This window comes from Mirounga angustirostris, unplaced genomic scaffold (genome assembly GCF_029215605.1).
Source record: "Mirounga angustirostris isolate CCGP_5_RB_7025 unplaced genomic scaffold, mMirAng1.0.hap1 SCAF_3, whole genome shotgun sequence".
Taxonomy (NCBI): domain Eukaryota; kingdom Metazoa; phylum Chordata; class Mammalia; order Carnivora; family Phocidae; genus Mirounga; species Mirounga angustirostris.
In genome coordinates, this window is record NW_026991711.1 from 125,199,791 (window position 1) to 125,218,092 (window position 18,302).

The 18,302-nt window shown below is 37.8% G+C and overlaps 1 protein-coding gene across 7 annotated transcripts in view; it reads right to left on the reverse strand.

Annotated features, from left to right (window-relative positions):
- Window positions 1–14,467: 14,467 nt before the first annotated feature.
- Window positions 14,468–18,302, reverse strand: part of ITGB6 (integrin subunit beta 6) — a 126,921-nt gene continuing 123,086 nt past the window's right edge. For all 7 annotated transcript variants that reach the window (XM_045868771.1, XM_045868774.1, XM_054506179.1 and 4 more), the window contains one exon: window positions 14,468–16,632. In XM_045868771.1, the coding sequence (XP_045724727.1) occupies window positions 16,534–16,632 (99 nt within the window). In that variant the 3' untranslated portion in view covers window positions 14,468–16,533. The remainder of the gene's footprint in view (window positions 16,633–18,302) is intronic.

The window sequence follows — 18,302 nt, forward strand, 5'->3', positions numbered from 1 at the left end:
GGCAAATAGTGAATCCTCATGAAATGTAACTACAGTTATTAGATAATACCCACAACAGTTACCTCATGAGGTAGATATTATTGCAGTCACTATATACGGATGAGGACCCTGAGAGAGTTTAAGTGACTTATTGCTAAAGCCCTACCCTGAGCTACCATTACCTTCATGTGGTAAGCTATCTCATTAAGAGGAGACTGCACTGTGGATAAAAGGGAATGTTGGTTTATATAAGGCAGAAGTTTTCTAACCTATTTAATATCTATTTTTAGCAGCATTCCCCCAGACATTTATTAACATCTTCTGGATGTGTTCGAAATATCACTTTTTTTTTTTTCATATAACTATGTTGTGATTTAGCAACACCATGGTATTTTAACTAATAATACAGGCAGTGGCTAGAGTACTAAGAGGAGAAAACAAGTGAAAATTCATTGGGCTAAGGGCCAGTTTCAGAGTGAGTTAATGAACTAGTTTTTCACCTTTATCCAGGCAGCAATTTATATCAATTTAATTCAATTAATGGCTTTCCCAGTGAATGGTATTTAGCCAGAAAGAAAGTTCCAGCCATGTGGAAGTTTCAGCTGAGTCTCTGTCTTGATTGGGTGTACACAGGGTGTCTGAAATCTGCCCTGTCAGTGCAGAGCCTAGTTTCTGCATGCTCATGCTTTCTTCTGCCTTCTTCCACACGTAACCTTGGAGAGGAAGTGCAGAGGAAGCAGGCAAGTGGGCACACATCCCTAGACAAAGGAGGAGAACCCTCTGGGGAGAATGTTCACCGAAGAGCTTTCTCAAAGCCTTGTATCTCTGGTTGTCACCCTGTGGGCTCTACCTTTCCTAGAACTTAAACAGAAAGGCTGGGGAGTGATCAATATTTATTTAACATCTATTAATCATTTTCTGGTAATTTAGATATTCTATTCCATTTAATATTCTGAAATGTATATAAGATAGTTTTTGTAATTACCCAATGTTCCTTTTAAACAAAAAATATAACAAAATAGAGGTGTTGCTGCACCTTTTAATTTCATCTAAAGACTCCCCAGAAAAATCCAGGCAAAATCTATGTGTTCTCATCTTGAAGGAGTAGGTAAGGGTCTGAGAAGGAGGCAGATAGGGAGAGGGTAGAACTGATGGGTTAAAAAATCCTTCTTCCATTATTTCTTAACTGTGTTACTTTGGTCAAATTATATAATCTTGCTGAGTTTGGTCTCTATATGTGGGACAATAAAAGCCACCTTATAGGATTATTGTAAGATGAGAAATAATGTGAGCCAAATGCCAGGTACAACTGGGCCTCCAGAAATATAGCACAGGCATTCTGAGGTAGGGAAATGATCTTAATGAATCAAGGACAAAGAAGTTTCTGGTATGTTCATACTTACATGTACACTCATAGGGTTGGAGATCGTCAAGCTTTATTTTTTTATTTTTTATTTTTTAGAGGGGAGAGGGGGAGAGGGGTGGGGGCAGAGGGAGAGGGAGAATCTTAAGCACAGCACTCTGTGCTCAGCACAGAGCCTGATACAGGGCTCGATCTCACATAATCAAGAGGTGAATGCTTAACCAACTGAGCTACCCAGGCACCCTGCCATTAAGTTTTATTTTTAAGCCAATTTAAAATGCTAAACCTCAGGGTAGAAAAGTAAGATAGTTGGGATTAGACAGGAGATAGTCATGGGGCTATGAAAAGAAACCTGTAGACAGAAGTCTTCACTGACCCTTCTTAAGTTTAACTGGTTTAAATATTAGACTTCAGTGCAGCTCTCTGAGAAGAAACTCTGCAAAGCTCAGTGAATAGAGCACTAGGAAATTGGCAAACCTGTTTGATATTGCTAGTTCTCCTGGGAGTCATCCAAAGCATGCTACTTGACTTTTCCATAGCTTAGCTATTTTTCTGGGTTGAAATAGGAATCACAGTATTGTTAAATGTATGGATTACTGTAAAGGGGGAAGGTATGGATGGCTTAATGACCAGGAATCCATGAATATATCTTGATTTTTTCTGCATTATGTTTGTAAATCAATATACAGTTTTGTTTCAGCATAATGGCTTTATTGGCATTTTGTTACTAGAAAAAAGCAATTTATTAATACAAGGCCAGAAACCTAACTAGGACTGATGGGTTAAATAACATCTTAAGTACATTCCTTGTGAATACAGTTACAAAATTATAAAAGGCTTTTTGCTGTACTTTTACTGAGATAAAATTGAAAAACAAAAAACTACAGAAATTGAAAATGTATAATTTGAAAATTTTTGACATATCTATATACCCATCAAACCATTATTATAATCAAGGTATGAACATATCTATCATCCCTACAAATTTCACTGTGATCCTTGGTAAGCCTCTTTGCCATCCATCTTCATCCCCAAAGCTATTGATCTGCTTTCTGTCACACAGATTAGTTTGCAATTCCCAGAATTTTATATAAATGAAATAATACAGCATTTACTGTTTTCTTGTCTGGCTTCTTTCACTTAGAATAATTATTTCAAAATACTGCTCTATTGTTGCATGCATTAATAGTTTTTTTTTTAATTGCTGAGTAATATTCCATTGCATGGCCATACCATAATCTGTTTATCCATTTGCCTGCTGATGGATATTTGGGTTGTTACCAATTTCATGTTATTATAGATAAATTTGCTATGAACTTTTGTGTACAAATCCTCACGTGGACATGCCTTTTCATTTTTCTTGGGTAAATACCTATAAGTAGAATAACTGGATGATATTGTTGTTATATGTTTAACTTTTAAAGAAACTACCAAATTGTTTTCTAAAATGATTGTACCATTTTACATTCCCACCAGTAGTATGTGACAGTTTCAGTTCTTCCATATCTTCTTATGGATTGAATTGTATTCTCCCCCAAAGATCTTGAAGTTCTAACCCTCAGTACTTGTGAATGTGACCTTATTTGGAAATAAGGTGTTTGCAGACAAGTTAAGATGAGGCTATTATGACTGGTGTCTTTATGAAAAGTGGACATTGGGACACAGAGATAGGACACTCACACAGGGAAAACACCATATGAAGAAGAAGGCAGAAACTGAGGTGATGCATCTACAAGCCAAAGAATGCAAAGATTGGGGCACCTGAGTGGCTCAGTCGGTTAATCGTCTGTCTTCAGCTTGGGTCATGATCCCAGGGTCCAGGGATCGAGCCCTGCATTGGGCACCCTGCTCAGCAGGGAGTCTGCTTCTCCCTCTCCTTCTGCCTTCTGCTCTCCCTGCTTGTGCTCTCACCCTCCCTCTCTCTCTCTCTGTCAAATAAATAAATAAAATCTTAAAAAAAAAGAATCCCAAAGATTGCCAGCAAACCACCACAACCCAGGAGAGAGGCATGGATCAGATTCTCCCTTATAGCCTCAGAAGGGAGAGCTGACCAATTTTTCCAACACTGATTTTGGACTTCTAGGCTTCACAACTCTGAGACATTAAATTACTGTTGTTTAAGCCACCTAATTTGTGGTACTTTGTTCCGGGAATCCTAGGAAACTAATGTACTGGACAACACTTGGTATGGTCAGTCTTTTAAACTTTAGCCCCTATACTCTAATAGAGTATAGTGGTATTTCATTGTCATTTAAATTTGTATTTCTCATACAACATGGTGGCTATAGTTAATAAGCATATGTATTATATATTTGAAATTTGCTAAGAGTAGATATTAAATGTTCTTGTCAAAGGAAAAAATGAAAAAAATGTAATGATGAGGTGATAGTTGTGTTAATTAATTTGATTATGCTAGTCATTTCACAATATATATGTATATCAAAACATCATGTTGTGTACTTTAAATAGATAAAATTTTGTCAATTATACTTCAACAAAAAAAGAAAAATAAATAAATTTACTTTTCTCTAATGACTAATGATGTTGAAAATCTTTTTATGTTCTTATTTAATATCCATATATCTTCTTTGGTGAAGTATCTGTTTAAATCTTTTATCTATTTAAAAAAATTGATGTTTTATTATAACTGAGTTTTGAGAGTTCTTTGTATATTCTGGATACAAATTTCTTATCAGACATATAATTTGCAAATTTACTTTCCCAGTCTGTAGCTTATTTTTTCCTTCTCTTAATATTGTCTTTTGAAGAGCAGTTTTGGATTTTGGTGAAGTCCACTTTATCAATTTGTTCTTTTTATGGATCATGCTTTTGAAGTCTAGAAATCTTTGCCTAACTCAAGGTCACAGTGATATTCTATGTTTTCTTCTAAATGTTTCATATTTTAAGATTTTACGATTAGGTTTGTGGTTCATTTTGAGTTAATATTTGCTTATACTGTAAGGTTTATTTTTTTATGCATGAATATTAAATCTTTCCAGCATATTTATTTATTTATTTATTTATTTTTAAAGATTTTATTTATTTGAGAGAGAGAGAGAGAGAAGAGCAGGGGGAGAGGGAGAAACAGGCTCTCCGCAGAGCAGAGAGCCTGATGTGGGACTCAATCCCAGGACCCTGAGATCATGACCTGAGCCCAAGGCAGACACTTAACCGACTGAGCCACCCAGGCACCCCCAGCACATTTATTGAACAGACTATCCTTTCTCCACTAAATTGCCTTTTCACCTTGATCAAAAATGAGTTGTCTCTATTTGTCTATTTCTAGACTTTTTATTCCATTTATTAATTATTTGTTTATATTTGTACTAGTCCCTCACATTGCTTTAATTATGGTAGTGTTATAAGTATTGAAATCAAGTAGTATTAACCCTCTAATTTTGTTCTTCTTTTTCAAAGTTATTTTGGCTATTCTAAATCTTTTGCATTCTCATTTGAATTTTGAAAATAGTTTGTTAACTTCTGCAAAATTCCTGCTGGGATTTAAACTGAGATTGCATTCAATCTGTAGATCAATTTGGGGAGAATGGACATTGTAAAAATATTGAGTCTTCTGATCCATGAACAAGCAGTATCTATTCATTTATTTAGATCTTTAATTTTTCTCAGCAATGTTTTATTGTTTATAATGTACAGTTCTTTTACATCTTTCATCAGATTTATCCCTAAGTGTTTCATACGTTTGATGCTATTTTTTAAAGATTTTATTCATTGGAGAGAGAGAACACGAGCGGAGGGGAGAAGGTGAGGGAGAAGCAGACTCCCCACTGAGCAGAGAGCCTGATGCGGGACTTGATCCCAGGACCCTGAGATCATGACCTGAGCTGAAGGCAGACACTTAACCATCTGAGCCACATGGGCACCCCGATGCTGTTGTAAATAGCATTTAATTATTTTTCAATCTGTAATTTTTTGCCAGTATATAGAAATACAATTCACTTTTGTATATATTGATCTAATATCCTGCAACCTTGCTAAACTCACTAATTCTACTAGCTTTTCATAGGTTCCATAGATTTTTCTGCATAGACAATGATGTCATTTGTGAATAAGGACAGTTTTACTTCTTCCTTTCTAATCTGAATGCCTTTTATCTTATTTCTTGGCTAAAGGCACTAGCTAGAACCTCCAGTACTAGAAGTATATGTTGAATAGAAATGGTATGAGTGGAAAGGATTCAGTCTTATGCCATTAAGTATGATCTTAACTATAGGGTTTTCATAGATGTCTTTTATCAGCTTAAGGAGGATCTCTTCTATTTTTAATTTGATGAGAGATTTTATCAGAAATGGATGTTGCATTTGGTCAAACACTTTTCCTGCATTTATGAGATGATCATGATTTTCTTTTTTCTTTTTTTTTTTTAAAGATTTTTATTTATTTATTTGACAGAGAGAGACACAGTGAGAGACGGAACACAAGCAGGGGGAGTGGGAGAGGGAGAAGCAGGCTTCCAGCAGAGCAGGGAGCCCGATGCGGGGCTCAATCCCAGGACCCCGGGATCATAACCTGAGCCGAAGGCAGACGCTTAACGGCTGAGCCACCCAGGCGCCCCGGGATGATCATGATTTTCTTTGAGTTTATATGGTAGATAATTTCATTGGTTTTTGTATGTTAAATGAACTCTGTGTTACTGGAATAAGCCCCATTTAGCTATGATATATTTTCCTTTTATGTATTGGATTTGACTTGCTAATGTTTTGTTTAAAATTTTTTCCGTCTCTGTTCATGAGGAATATCGGTCTTTAGTTTTCTTGTAATGTCTTTTGTTTTGATATTAGCTTAATGCTGGCCTCAAAGAATGCATTGGGAAGTATTCCCTTTTCTTCAATTTTCTGGAAGCGTTTGTGTAGAATTAGTAGGTAATTTTTTCATTAAACATTTGATAGAATTTATCTTCAGAGCCATCTGGGCCTGGGCTTTTCTTTGTGGAAAGGTGTTTTGTTTAGAGAGAGAGAGAGAGCATGAGCAGGGGAGTGGCAGAGGGAAAGGGGGAGAGAGAATCTCAAGCAGGCTCCAGGTCCGGTGCAGAGCCCGAAGTGGGCCTTGATCTTACAACCCTGAGATCATGACCTGACCCGAAATCAAGAGTCGGGTGCACAACCAACTGAGCCACCCAGGTGCTCCTCATTGTGGGAAGGTTTTTAATTATGCTTTCAATTTCGTTTGCAGATATAGGGAAATTCAGATTGTCTATTTTTTTGAACAATTTTTTTTGTCTTTCAAGGAATTTGTCCATTTCATATAGGTTTTCAAATATATAGGCATAAACTTGTTCATAATATTCCCTTATTTATCCATTTAATAACTGTAGCTCTATAGTAATATCATCTGTGTCATTCCTGGTATTGAGAACTTGTGTTTTCTATTTTTCTTTTCCCAGTCAATCTTGCTAAAGGTTTACCAATTTTATTTATCTTAAAGAAATTTTGAGTGTCATTGATTTTCTCTTTTGTTTTTCTATATTCTATATCATTGATTTCCACTTTATTATTTCTTTTCTTCTGCTTACTTGAGCTTGTTTTTTTTTTTTTCTCTCTCTTCTTTTCTGGTTAAAGTAGAAGCTGAGGTCATTGATTTGTGATTTTTCTTATTTTCTTTCTTTTTCTTTTTTGATTTTTCTTATTTTCTAACATAGGCATTTATTGCTACAAATTTACCCCATGTACTGCTTTAGTGGCACCCCACATATTCTGATATGCTTTTGTTCAGTTTAAAATACTTTCTAATTTTCATTTTGAGTTCTTCTTTGACGCATGGGTTGCTTAGAAGTGTATTATTTTGTTCCCAAATATTTGGGGATTGACCAGATATCTTTTTGCTATTGATTTCTAATGAAATTCCATTATGGTCAAAGAGCATACTTTGTGTGACTTGAGGTTTTCTAAATGTATTGAGATTTGTTTATGGCCTGGAGTATGGTCTATTTTGCTAAATATTTCATGTGTACTTAAAAAAATAATAATAGCTTCTGCTGTTGTTGGGTAGAATGTTCCACAACTGTCAATTAGATAAGCTGGGACTATGTAGGACTCACCTTGTTTGTCCTCTGTGTCTCAGGGATCACTGTCCTTTAATGCCTGATGTCCAGTGTCTTGAAAACGATTGTTTATGTATCTTGTTTGTTTGTTTTTATTGTTATTACAGGTGGGGGAGTAAATCTGTTGCCTGTTACTCCATCTTTTTTGGAAGCAGAAATCTCATCCATTTTTTAAGGATTTTTTTTTTTTTTATCACATCGTATTTGACCCCCGAGCTCGCTTTCATGAGGAAAAGGAGGAAGTAGGAAATAAAGGCTAGCATCAGGAACTCTAGAAATCTGTACTATAACACTTTTTTCAATGCCTTATGACTCTGCTTGGTTTTTCCCAAGGAGTGTTTGTGGTATGTGTATGTGTGTGTAGTGTTGGTACATGAATGTGTTTCATATTTATCTAGAGTACGTTTCAGAACCAATGAGTAAATGTAAAAAGCAAATCAAATCTGAGTAGCCAAATTAGATATAAAATCTTAGAAGCATGTTACTGAAGTCTCTAGGCTAAAATGTCTGTGTTTTAGTTGAGGAAAACACTTCAGACCCACACTCTTATGTTATAAACGATTCTAACATTGGGATATTAGGTTTTAACCCAATTTCACAGAAAAGGTATTAGAAGGACAAGGGGCTACACTAGGCATTCTCACTGAGAAGCTTGGCTGATGGTCTCTGCACTCCAGCAGCTGTCCCTCCAGGAGAGGGCATGCCTATGTCCAAAGCTTCCTATTCATTTTCGGCAGTATGAGAAAAACAATGACCAGGACTTTCCTTCACCTTTCTTTTCCTAGGCTCCATGAAAATCGGTGCTTTTCATTAGCACTATCTTTCCTCACACCATACAGTAGAAAATACTATCAATACTAAAAAAGTCTTGTGACTTTTTTACAGAAATCACATTCCAGCCCTATTCTAGTTTTCTTCTATTTGTGGATATCCAAATCTTCCTGAATCACTTATTTCAAGATAGTTTCTTGGATTATTTTTACAAGGGGTTAATCATCTCTGTTTGTGCTGATTTTTTACTAGTTTCATTTCCAGAGTAATTTAATTTTCAGCTGTGGGGCTGGCACACTTCCTCTCTGTGTGCTGGATAAAGTTATGCCATGCATAAACCAGATTACCCAGATGGCATGGCCATACTTTGTACACTATCCTACTCCCTGCAGTGTGATGAAATACCCTGCCTCCTGGATTTTCCCTGATCCTTTGCCTTTAACTGTATTCCCTGAGGGGATTGTGTGACTCACCTATGTGAACTGCAGAAAACCTGTGCATCTCTTTCTACTAAATCTTTCTCTGTTTTGACTTGCACTTTCTATTCAGGCAAATTCCTATTTGTTAATAAGAGCAATTATTTTCAAGAAAGGCTAGGCCCCAAACTGAACTGGTCTTGGCTTGTTAGCTCAAGTTTCTTAAAAAACAAAATCTGAAATCTGTCATTTGGGTTTGTTATTTGTCATAAATAGTTGTGGCCTTGTTATTTCCATTAGTATTCTTAATTTTGCCTGTAGGTCCTCATGACCTACATTATTCTTCCACTCCTTTCCCTGGTTTTCCCAGTGCCTTCCTTTTTCTAAGAAAAGCCTGTGATTTGTTTGGTGGGTTGTCCCTCTGGGAGGATGGGCTAGGAAAAAGGCTAAGATACATTATTGTGAAATTATTCTTAGAACTGAACAATGACCTCTAAGGGGCCACAAATGTGAATTTGAGAAACGTTGCTTTAAGTGGTTTTTCCTTCATCTCCATCCATATCAAATAAGTCTATCCTTTGAGTCCCAAACCTAAGTGTCAGCACCCAGAGGGTATGAATAAGTCTTTTTAATATTTATTATTATTTTTTTGTGGGGGGGAAAGGACAGAGGGAGATAGAGAAACAGAATCTTAAGCAAGCTCCATGACCAGTGCAGAGCCCATCACAGGCTCGATCTCACAACTGTGAGATCATGACTTGAGCCAAAATCAAGAGTCAGATGCCTAATCGACTGAGCCACCCAGGTGCCCCCAAGTCTTTTTAACACTTACACCTAAATTTTGTTGGCTGTATTCTTCACTATGGTACCTGGAAGACTTAAGGGACCCCTTCTGAGATTTAAACTCACCTCTGGTATCGGGGAATCCTTGGGGGGGGGGGCTTACGTGTCCTATGGCAGCTTCCTGGTGCTGCTTCTCCATGGCACCATGCCTAGGCCCAGAACACTCTTCCACATTCCACTGCCTAAGTTGACTGAGCACTTGCCTCCAGGCCCAACCTGAGTCTCCCATCACCCACTATATTTCCGGCTGCTGCCTGTCTCGGGGTTTCTGCTCAACCTGCAGCCCTGGCAGGTCCCTGCTCCATTGCTGCCACTCACCTCCACTCGATGGCCTGATGCTCTGCTTTCTGAGCCAATAGAGCCCATCTTCCTTTCACCATTTGCAAGCAGCTCCTCTCTTCTGTGTCCCACTCTTTCCAAAGGGGCACCACCGTAGAATTGCCTTGGCCCCAAGAGTTTACAGGTCAGACTTCAGTTTCTATAGAATTCTCTTAAGGTCTGGTTTAAGAAGCTGTTAGCACATTTACCCAGAAACAGCATTCTTGTCTTACAATTTAGCCCTTATTTTGAGTTATCTAACTCATGATATCAGAGACCTTCCTGTGTTATTCTTTTTCATGCGCTTCATGGTTCTTCCTTAAAATTTGTCTTCAGTTTTCCAATCATATCTAGACCCCAACCTTGGATACTCTGCTCTTTTTCCAAGAGGGTGATTATTGGAGGAACTCAGGTAATGAAAAACAACTACCATTTACTGAACATTTATTAAGCAAATATGTCAAATTCTTTAATATGTTATTCCATTTAATTCTCACAAGAACCCTAGGAAATACGGTCAATATATGCAATAATGATACAACACAGAATCAGGTTGAGGACAGGAATGTCTATCAGATTGTTAGCTCTTCCCTGCGAACTTCTCAGCAGGTGAAGTTAAGACACATAAATTTACATCCTGTTACTGCCTAAATCTAAGCCTAGGATATTGAATGGTAGCTTTGTGTGTTGAGAAAGGGTAAAAAAGATAATGTGTGCTTTCCTGTGTCCATCTGGAAGTGAAGTCATCTTCAGATTTTTGAATGAAACATAGAATTGTATTAAAGCATGAATTAGTTATCTCTTAAAATGAATAGTAGATTTGCTTAAGTCAAACAATGAGTGAACATGTTCAAAAATGCCAGATAAATATTGTACATTTTCTTTTTTGCCTCTATGACAAATTCATATGTTTTATTTTGCTCAGTGTTTTTAATCTTCTTTTATTTTTTTTCTTTTCCAATTCCGTCTTCTTAGTAAAAAAGTTTCTAAAGTCTGACACATTTCTTGAAATCTATGAGATAGACATTTAATACACTGAAACCAGGCAAAATACATGTGACAGCTGGTCTACTTATTTTAATTTTTATGATCCCAATGCAGTGTGTATACTATTTATGATCTCTGTGCCTCAATTTCTTCATCTATAAGATAGGAGGTACTAATAATACCATACCATCTGAATAAGTTATATATAGCATATATATATAAGCATATATATAGCACTTAGAACAGTAGGTGTTACCAATTTTTATTAGCAAAGTAAGCTATTTAATGATAGTAAGACACATCTATGAAAATAAGAAACGATACATCTATTAAATAGTAAGAGATGTAAATAAATAACAAGTAATAGATACAAATAAATCTAGTAAGATCTACCTGTTAAAATAAGAAAGTAATATGTTTGTTTGTATTTATATTTGTACTATATATATATGTATATATATATAGTGAGATATACAGATAAAAATTGTTTAACAGGAAATTTTTTAATAACACACACACACACACACACACACACACCCATACTATGTATAGCAAAGCCAACTGGATGAAAAAATTAACCTAGTGATTTTCTCCCCAGTTATTGACAAACACTGGAGTTTCATAATGCATCCTCTTTAGATGTTGACCTGAAGCAGGATTGGCTGCTATACAAAAACCATGAATGCAAATACATTTCAAGCTGAAAAAACAAAACAATTTGTGCAGTAAGTTTCCTCATAAAACACACACCTAGAAATTGCAAAGGTCAGATTGAAATTTCACACTGAACTTGAACTTCCATGAGATTTGTAAAGCCTTGAAGTGGTTAATGACACTGAAGAGCAGGTTTGGGTCCATCTGTGCCTTCCAGTGCCCAGTGTGTCTCCCAGGGCCTACCTCTGGGACAGGTTTACAGGACGAGAACCCCTGGGGTACCCCTGTTGCTCTCCCTCTGCTGGTTGTACAGCCAAATGGGAGAGAACAAAGGATGAAGTTTTGATTCACATTCGGATATCTCCAAGACACAGGGAGGCAGCATTTAACCCTGCTGTGGTCCACACACCATAGGAATTAATGCCTTGGCTCAAGCTGTAGAACTAGCTGGCTGCTGCCCAACCCCCTGGCTGCAGAAGCCTCATCCAGAACCTCACTCATTCAGTACTAGAGTAGCCAAGGCCAACTGACCTTTAAAAGAGCCACTGTGACGTCCTGAACTTAAGTTTCTTTGCTTTTCAGTTGTGTTGACTTGAGTCTGCTGCATATAATAAAATTTAACAGAAGGGAGAATTTCTATTTATCACATTTCATTCAATCCCTGTTTCTCATTCCCTCTGAATAAGGAATTTTTTTCCCATTTAGATTTCCATAAAAGGAATTGTTACGAATCGCAAACACTTAAATAAATTTACTCTTTTGAGAGGTCAGCTTTCTCCTATGGTTAAAGAATGTATTGGTGGGGTAGCTTCTCTAGTACTGGAAGTACCTAAAGGACTGTGTGTGGAGAGGTGAAGAGAGAGCAAATCGGAAGACCCTGGGTTGCTTTGGAGGCTGCCCTTTGCCATTCGGGGGGTTTAACAGGGTGTTTCAGGGCATGATGGTTTCTGGTGTTGAAGAGTCTTAAAGGGGAAACTTGAACCAGATTAAAACATTGTGGATTCTCAGCTGAAACACCCACGGAGCTGGGTCTTCCCACTGGGAAACTCCACAGGCTGCCTTACCCAGGGGAACAGCAGGCTCACAAGAATGAGTACAAATGAACAGCCGATCACCCCCAGCCCCATATTTCTCATTCTCAACATCACCCATACATAGAGGCTACCCCAAAGGCTTTTTCTTCCCACTTCCCAACTTTCCAGTCTTTCCTGGCTTTTCCCCAAGCCCAGCCGAGTAAACTTTTTGTTTCTTTCCTCTCCTTTCCCGGGCTCAGTGCCTTACTGTTCAGAGCAACTTAGCCTTGCAGTCTTCTTTTAAAACTTCTATTTTATTACCTAGATCCAACAGGCACTCTGGACTTGGGCACAGGAGTTGCTGTGACTGGAAGTTGGGGATTTAGGTTGAAGATGGGCTTTACTATTAAGGGAACTGTGAGTTGGTGCTGGAGTGACTACCAGCTTAGACCTGGGGGACAGGTGGGGACAAGTGGATCTGGGATATGCATACCCTGATATTGTATATTCTTTTGTTTCCTGTCTTCTCCTCACTACAGAGCACAGGAACTGCTTATTTTGTTCATTTCTGTATCCATAATCATAAGAACAATGTCTGGCATTTACTAGGCACTCAATAGTACTGACTGAATGAATTTAGTGGGCATCTACTATGTTATAGGTACTGGAAGAGACAAGCAGTGCCAGCATGTTGTAAATGAAAACCTAAGGCAAAAAGTGATTTTTTTCTCAGTGCTATTCAAAATGGGAACAGTTTCTGGATTTCCAGATATCCAGCTTTTGTCTACAACAGTTTGTTTCAGAGTATAACTACTTTCGACTTGACTTTCCCTGCCCTTTTGTAAGGAAAGAGCCTTTCTAAGAAAAGGACTTCTAAGTTGGCTCCTTTTGTAAGCACTGGTTTCTCTTGGCTTCATTTTGGGAAAATGAGCATAGCACCATGAAATCTACCAAATGGATGCCCAGAAAAGTAGCACTCCCTAACTATATTGGTTTGCTAGGGCTGCCATAACAAAAGTATCACAGAGCAGAGGCCTCAAACAACAGAAATGTATTTTCTCACAATTCTGGAGGCCAGAAGGCCCAGAGGAAGGTGTTGGCAGGGCTGGTTGCTTCCAAGGTCTTTCTCTTTGGTTTGTAGATGGGCTTCCTCTCCCTGTGTCATCACATGGTTGTCCCTTTGCGCACATCTGTGTCCTAATCTCCTCTTCTTATAAAGACACCAATCACTGGGACACCTGGGTGGCTCAGTCGTTAAGTGTCTGCCTTCGGCTCATGTCATGATCACAGGGTCTTGGGATTGAGCCCCACATCGGGAATCTCTGCTCAGCAGGGAGCCTGCTTCTCCCTCTGCCTGCTGCTCCCTCTGCTTGTACTCTCTCTCTCTCTTTCTCTGTCTCAAATACAAATAAAATCTTTTTTTTTTTTAAAGATTTTATTTATTTATTTGACAGAGAGAGAGACACAGCGAAAGAGGGAACACAAGCAGGGGGAGTGGGAGAGGGAGAAGCAGGCTTCTGCTGAGCGGGGAGCCCGATGCGGGGCTCGATCCCAGGACCCTGGGACCATGACCTGAGCCGAAGGCAGACGCTTAACGACTGAGCCACCCAGGTGCCCACAAATAAAATCTTAAAAAAAAAAAAAAAAGATGCCAATCATATTGGATGAGGACCCAACCTAATGACCTCATTTTAACTTAATTACCTTTTAAAAGACCTTATCTCCTAATGCAATCATATTCTGAGGTACTGGGGGTTAGGCCTTCAGTACACAAGTTTTAGAATAGGGACCACGATTCAGCCCATAACACTAATCCTGATTTTACAAAATGTAGGGTAATGTCCGAGCGTCTTTTAAAAAAACCTCATGATGCGGGTATTGTAACCATTCAGCAAACTGCCGCTGGTTCCCTGCTGTCTCCTGCCTTTGGTGGCTGCCTCTTTCTGTTCTTCTTGGCCCCAGAATGAGAGCGGCAAGCTGGTCAGAGCAGGTCACACAGGGATCCGGAAATCCAAGAAGAGGGTTTGGTACCAAGTAAATAAAAGGAATTATCATCCATCTAAGGTTCATTGTTTAAATTACCATGTTTATTTATGTCAACACAAAATACAGTAAAACAACTTACAAAAAACCCATTTATCTTCATGTAATATAACTCTTCAGTGAACAGAAGTACTACTGTTAATGTTTTGGCCTTTTCAAGGTCCAGCCTTGGGTCAAAACAGTATTCAGAGAAATAGCAGATTCTTCTCTACCTTCCCCAATATATACACAAAGGAAATTCATATTTTCTAGAATCCCATTCTAGTAATAGTAAGAAATATCACGTGTAGAGCTGAATATTACTGTTGTGTCATCACCAACACAACTTCCTTGTTGCTGTAGATTTTCCCCAGACCCTGGGCTTCAGTCAGGAACACAGAGGGTACCTCTGCCGTTCAGGTGTCCAATGTGATTATTTAGTAATTCTTTTAGTATAGCTGTGTATTCCCCCAGTGTCTGATTTACCTGAGTTACTTAGAAATAAGAAAAGAAATAAGTCTCCAAGTGATCAAATGGGTACAGATCTGTACGGTAGAATTGAAGAAACTTATCATAGATTACCTGTGCCAACTCAATGGATACATTTGAAAACTCCATTACATAATGAACTATTCACCTAGTAAAATGTTTCACACTACAATTTACTCAAAGGTAATAAACACTGCACCAAAGTACAAGACCTCACCTCTGCTCCAGTAGTTTAATTGCTCTTTTCGTCTCGGGACATTTTCCAACAAATGATAGTTATCACTTAACCAACCAAATCTTTCCATCATTTAATGGACAAAAGACTTAGTCTCATACTGTGGGGAGAAGAAATAGCTTGGAGCTGGAAGATTAGATGCTGGACCAGTTCTTCTACTCACTCTCTGAGGCTTAGCTTCCTTATCAAATAAGAGGACAGTGCTCCGTGAAGCCGAACTAATAGGAGATAATATTCTACAGAGTCCATCTCCTCAATCAACCTATGGATCCTTAATTATGCACATGTAGTTTGCAAGTAAAATGTTACTTTTTAAAGTAAATACACGATTGCATATTCGCCATGTTGCACATGAAATGTGCAAGTTAGGTTATATAAATGGAAACATATAGATAGAAAGCCTATTACTCATGAGAGACTGTACTCTTGATGTGTTTGCTTCAAAGCCATTTAAAATGTTATTCTGTTTAACCCATGTTCCTTTTGCATTATTGGAGCTTTTTTTGATTAAACTATCTAACCATTTAAAGTAATTTTTAACAAGAAATTAAAACTTTCATATGATATTTCCAGGGTTTAGATGACTATGAAACTAAGTAAAATGGATTGAGAAATATGGGAGAAGTAGTGGTTTGAAAACTCAGGGTCAGGAGGGAAACAGAGTGTAGAAATTTCTTCTTCAGGTAATTAAAAATAATCTAAATAATAGACTAGATATTTTGTTTTTACTGGTAACTTTCTAATTTATTTTTTTAACTTTCTAATTTAGAAATTACTTCTTATTCTTATACTTTGTGTACCTGACTTTTAGGTACATGCAAATCCACAGAAATTATTAACACTTACTACATTTGGGACATCTTTAGAAGAACTGCATTGTCTCAGTTGAAGTAAAAGTCAATATCTCATTTCTTCTAGATTTTTAAAAGAATCCACCTTTAGGAAAGGGCAGATTTACTAAAAGTTTAGAATTAATTCACAAGTGTGATTATTTAATGTGAGCATATGGACTTCGTGATTTTGCTGAGACAAAGACTTCAGGTAGCTATATTCCTGCAACAAATGAGATTCTAATTTCAAACATTTTTCAAATGCAAATCAGGCCCCCATGTGTCATTTTGATGATTTTTTGAGGCATTAATACAACAGAGTTAGTATTCCTCAATGATCCCCAAAGTCACCCCTTTGCTAAAGATACTTCTCTTCCTGATTATTTTGAACCTGCCAACACAGTCTCTAACCTTATACAGACAGTGACTGATCTCCAGATGACCTATTATTATCTTAAACCCCCCTCGTTTTGAAGCAACAAAAAAAAGAAAAATTAAATAGTGCATTAACATTTCATATCAGTGAAGCAGACTTTTTTCATGCATGAAGTAGTTCTATCCATCTGTGGAAAGGTCCATCTTTTGTTTTTCCCTGTGTTTATAGGTTACATTTTTAAAGGTACTGGTGGAGCCTCTGTAGAGTGGATTGGTTCCCTAAAAAAAAAAAAAAAAAAAAAGGTTTGAATGAAAGTATGTACCTATTATAACATGGTTTTAATATATTTAAATAATTTCATTGTCCATAACAAACTAGAAGAGAGTCAGGCTCAAGCTTGGAAGCCATTTGAATAATTTTGATTAATCATACTCTTAGCATGTTAAAATTTATACATCTCCATTTAATTTTTTAGTATGTAGAACCAGTGCCTTATATGTATCATAAAAATCTTACCCTGTTTGGAAACACACTAATTGATGGATAGAAAACAAGACTTTGGCTGTTTTGTTCACTGCGGTTTTACCAGAGCTGAAAGAAGTGCCTAGCCAACAGCAGGCACTCAGTATTTACTGAATGAATAGAATGAACCAATAGGTGGTCCCAAAATGAAATATAAAGTAAAAAACATAAAAAACGGGAAAAGTGAACTTGTAGAAGCAAACAAAGATGAATGACATAGTATCTGCCTTTAAGAGATGTGTTGCTGGTGGGAGGCATCACACAAGGGCACCGATAATCTTGCTAAAATGAGATCAAAATTCAGGAGAAACACCTAGCTGCTTGGGAGAAGCAAGGAAAGATCCCTAGGACAGTGAACACTGCTCTAGATGGTAAAAGAATGTGGTGGCATTCGCTTACTAGAGAATAGCAGTGTGTGGAGCACAGAGTCACGAGGCGCTAGTGTGTGGGCCACAGGGCTCAGGAAGATGTACAGGTCCCAAGGTGGGTTGGGCAAGGTGGCTTTGCCCTTGGGGCAGTGTAGAGGATTTGTGCCATTGTCTGGATAATTCAGCTGTGCTCCTCAGGCTGTAGATGTGTTTCTAGGAGCCATCACCAGGACAAGCAGGACCAAGTCTCTGTAGGTGTTTAAAGAAACAACAAGCTTGATCCTCCGATATCTCTCCTTTGGTTGAATTGCTCCAGGCAGGCTCAAGATGTCTGGGTAAAGAGCAGTTTCTTCTCTTCCACTTTCCAAGGTTGACCACATAGGCGCTGATGTCAGACAGCCTGGGTTCAAACCCAGTCCCACCACATGACCTACTTAAACAATTCCAAATCATGGTGTCCTCACCCACAAGAGGCATTACCAAAGTGCCTACTTCATCCATGAAATAACATACTCTTTAGCACAGACCCTGGCATATACTGAGTGCTCAGTAAATGCTGCCTCTTCTTATTAGTTCTTATTTATACCTCTTCTTCACATTTGGAATTTCCTTTTCTTTAAGTTTTGGAGGGGGTTAGAAAGATACTTTCCCCCGGAGCTTTCACATTCAACATTTCTTTCTTTTTTTTTTTTATGTTACGTTAATCACCATACATTACATCATTAGTTTTTGATGTAGTGTTCCATGATTCATTGTTTGCGTATAACACCCAGTGCTCCATGCAGAACGTGCCCTCTTTAATACCCATCACCAGGCTAACCCATCATTTCTAAGCCCACTTCTGCTTGTGTATGAAGTCTAGGTACCACCAGGTACCTTCCAAATTACTAAATCTTGTATTGGTCTCCTTATCTCATGAATTGTAGAGATGGCAGCAAGTTCTAGACATAGATTTCAAAACTACAATTGTATTTGCTTTCCCAGTACATGTCTCTCAGTTCTTGAAAGAACTGAATGAAACTGAAAAACCTGGGCATCTCCCCACTTGTCACTCTTGG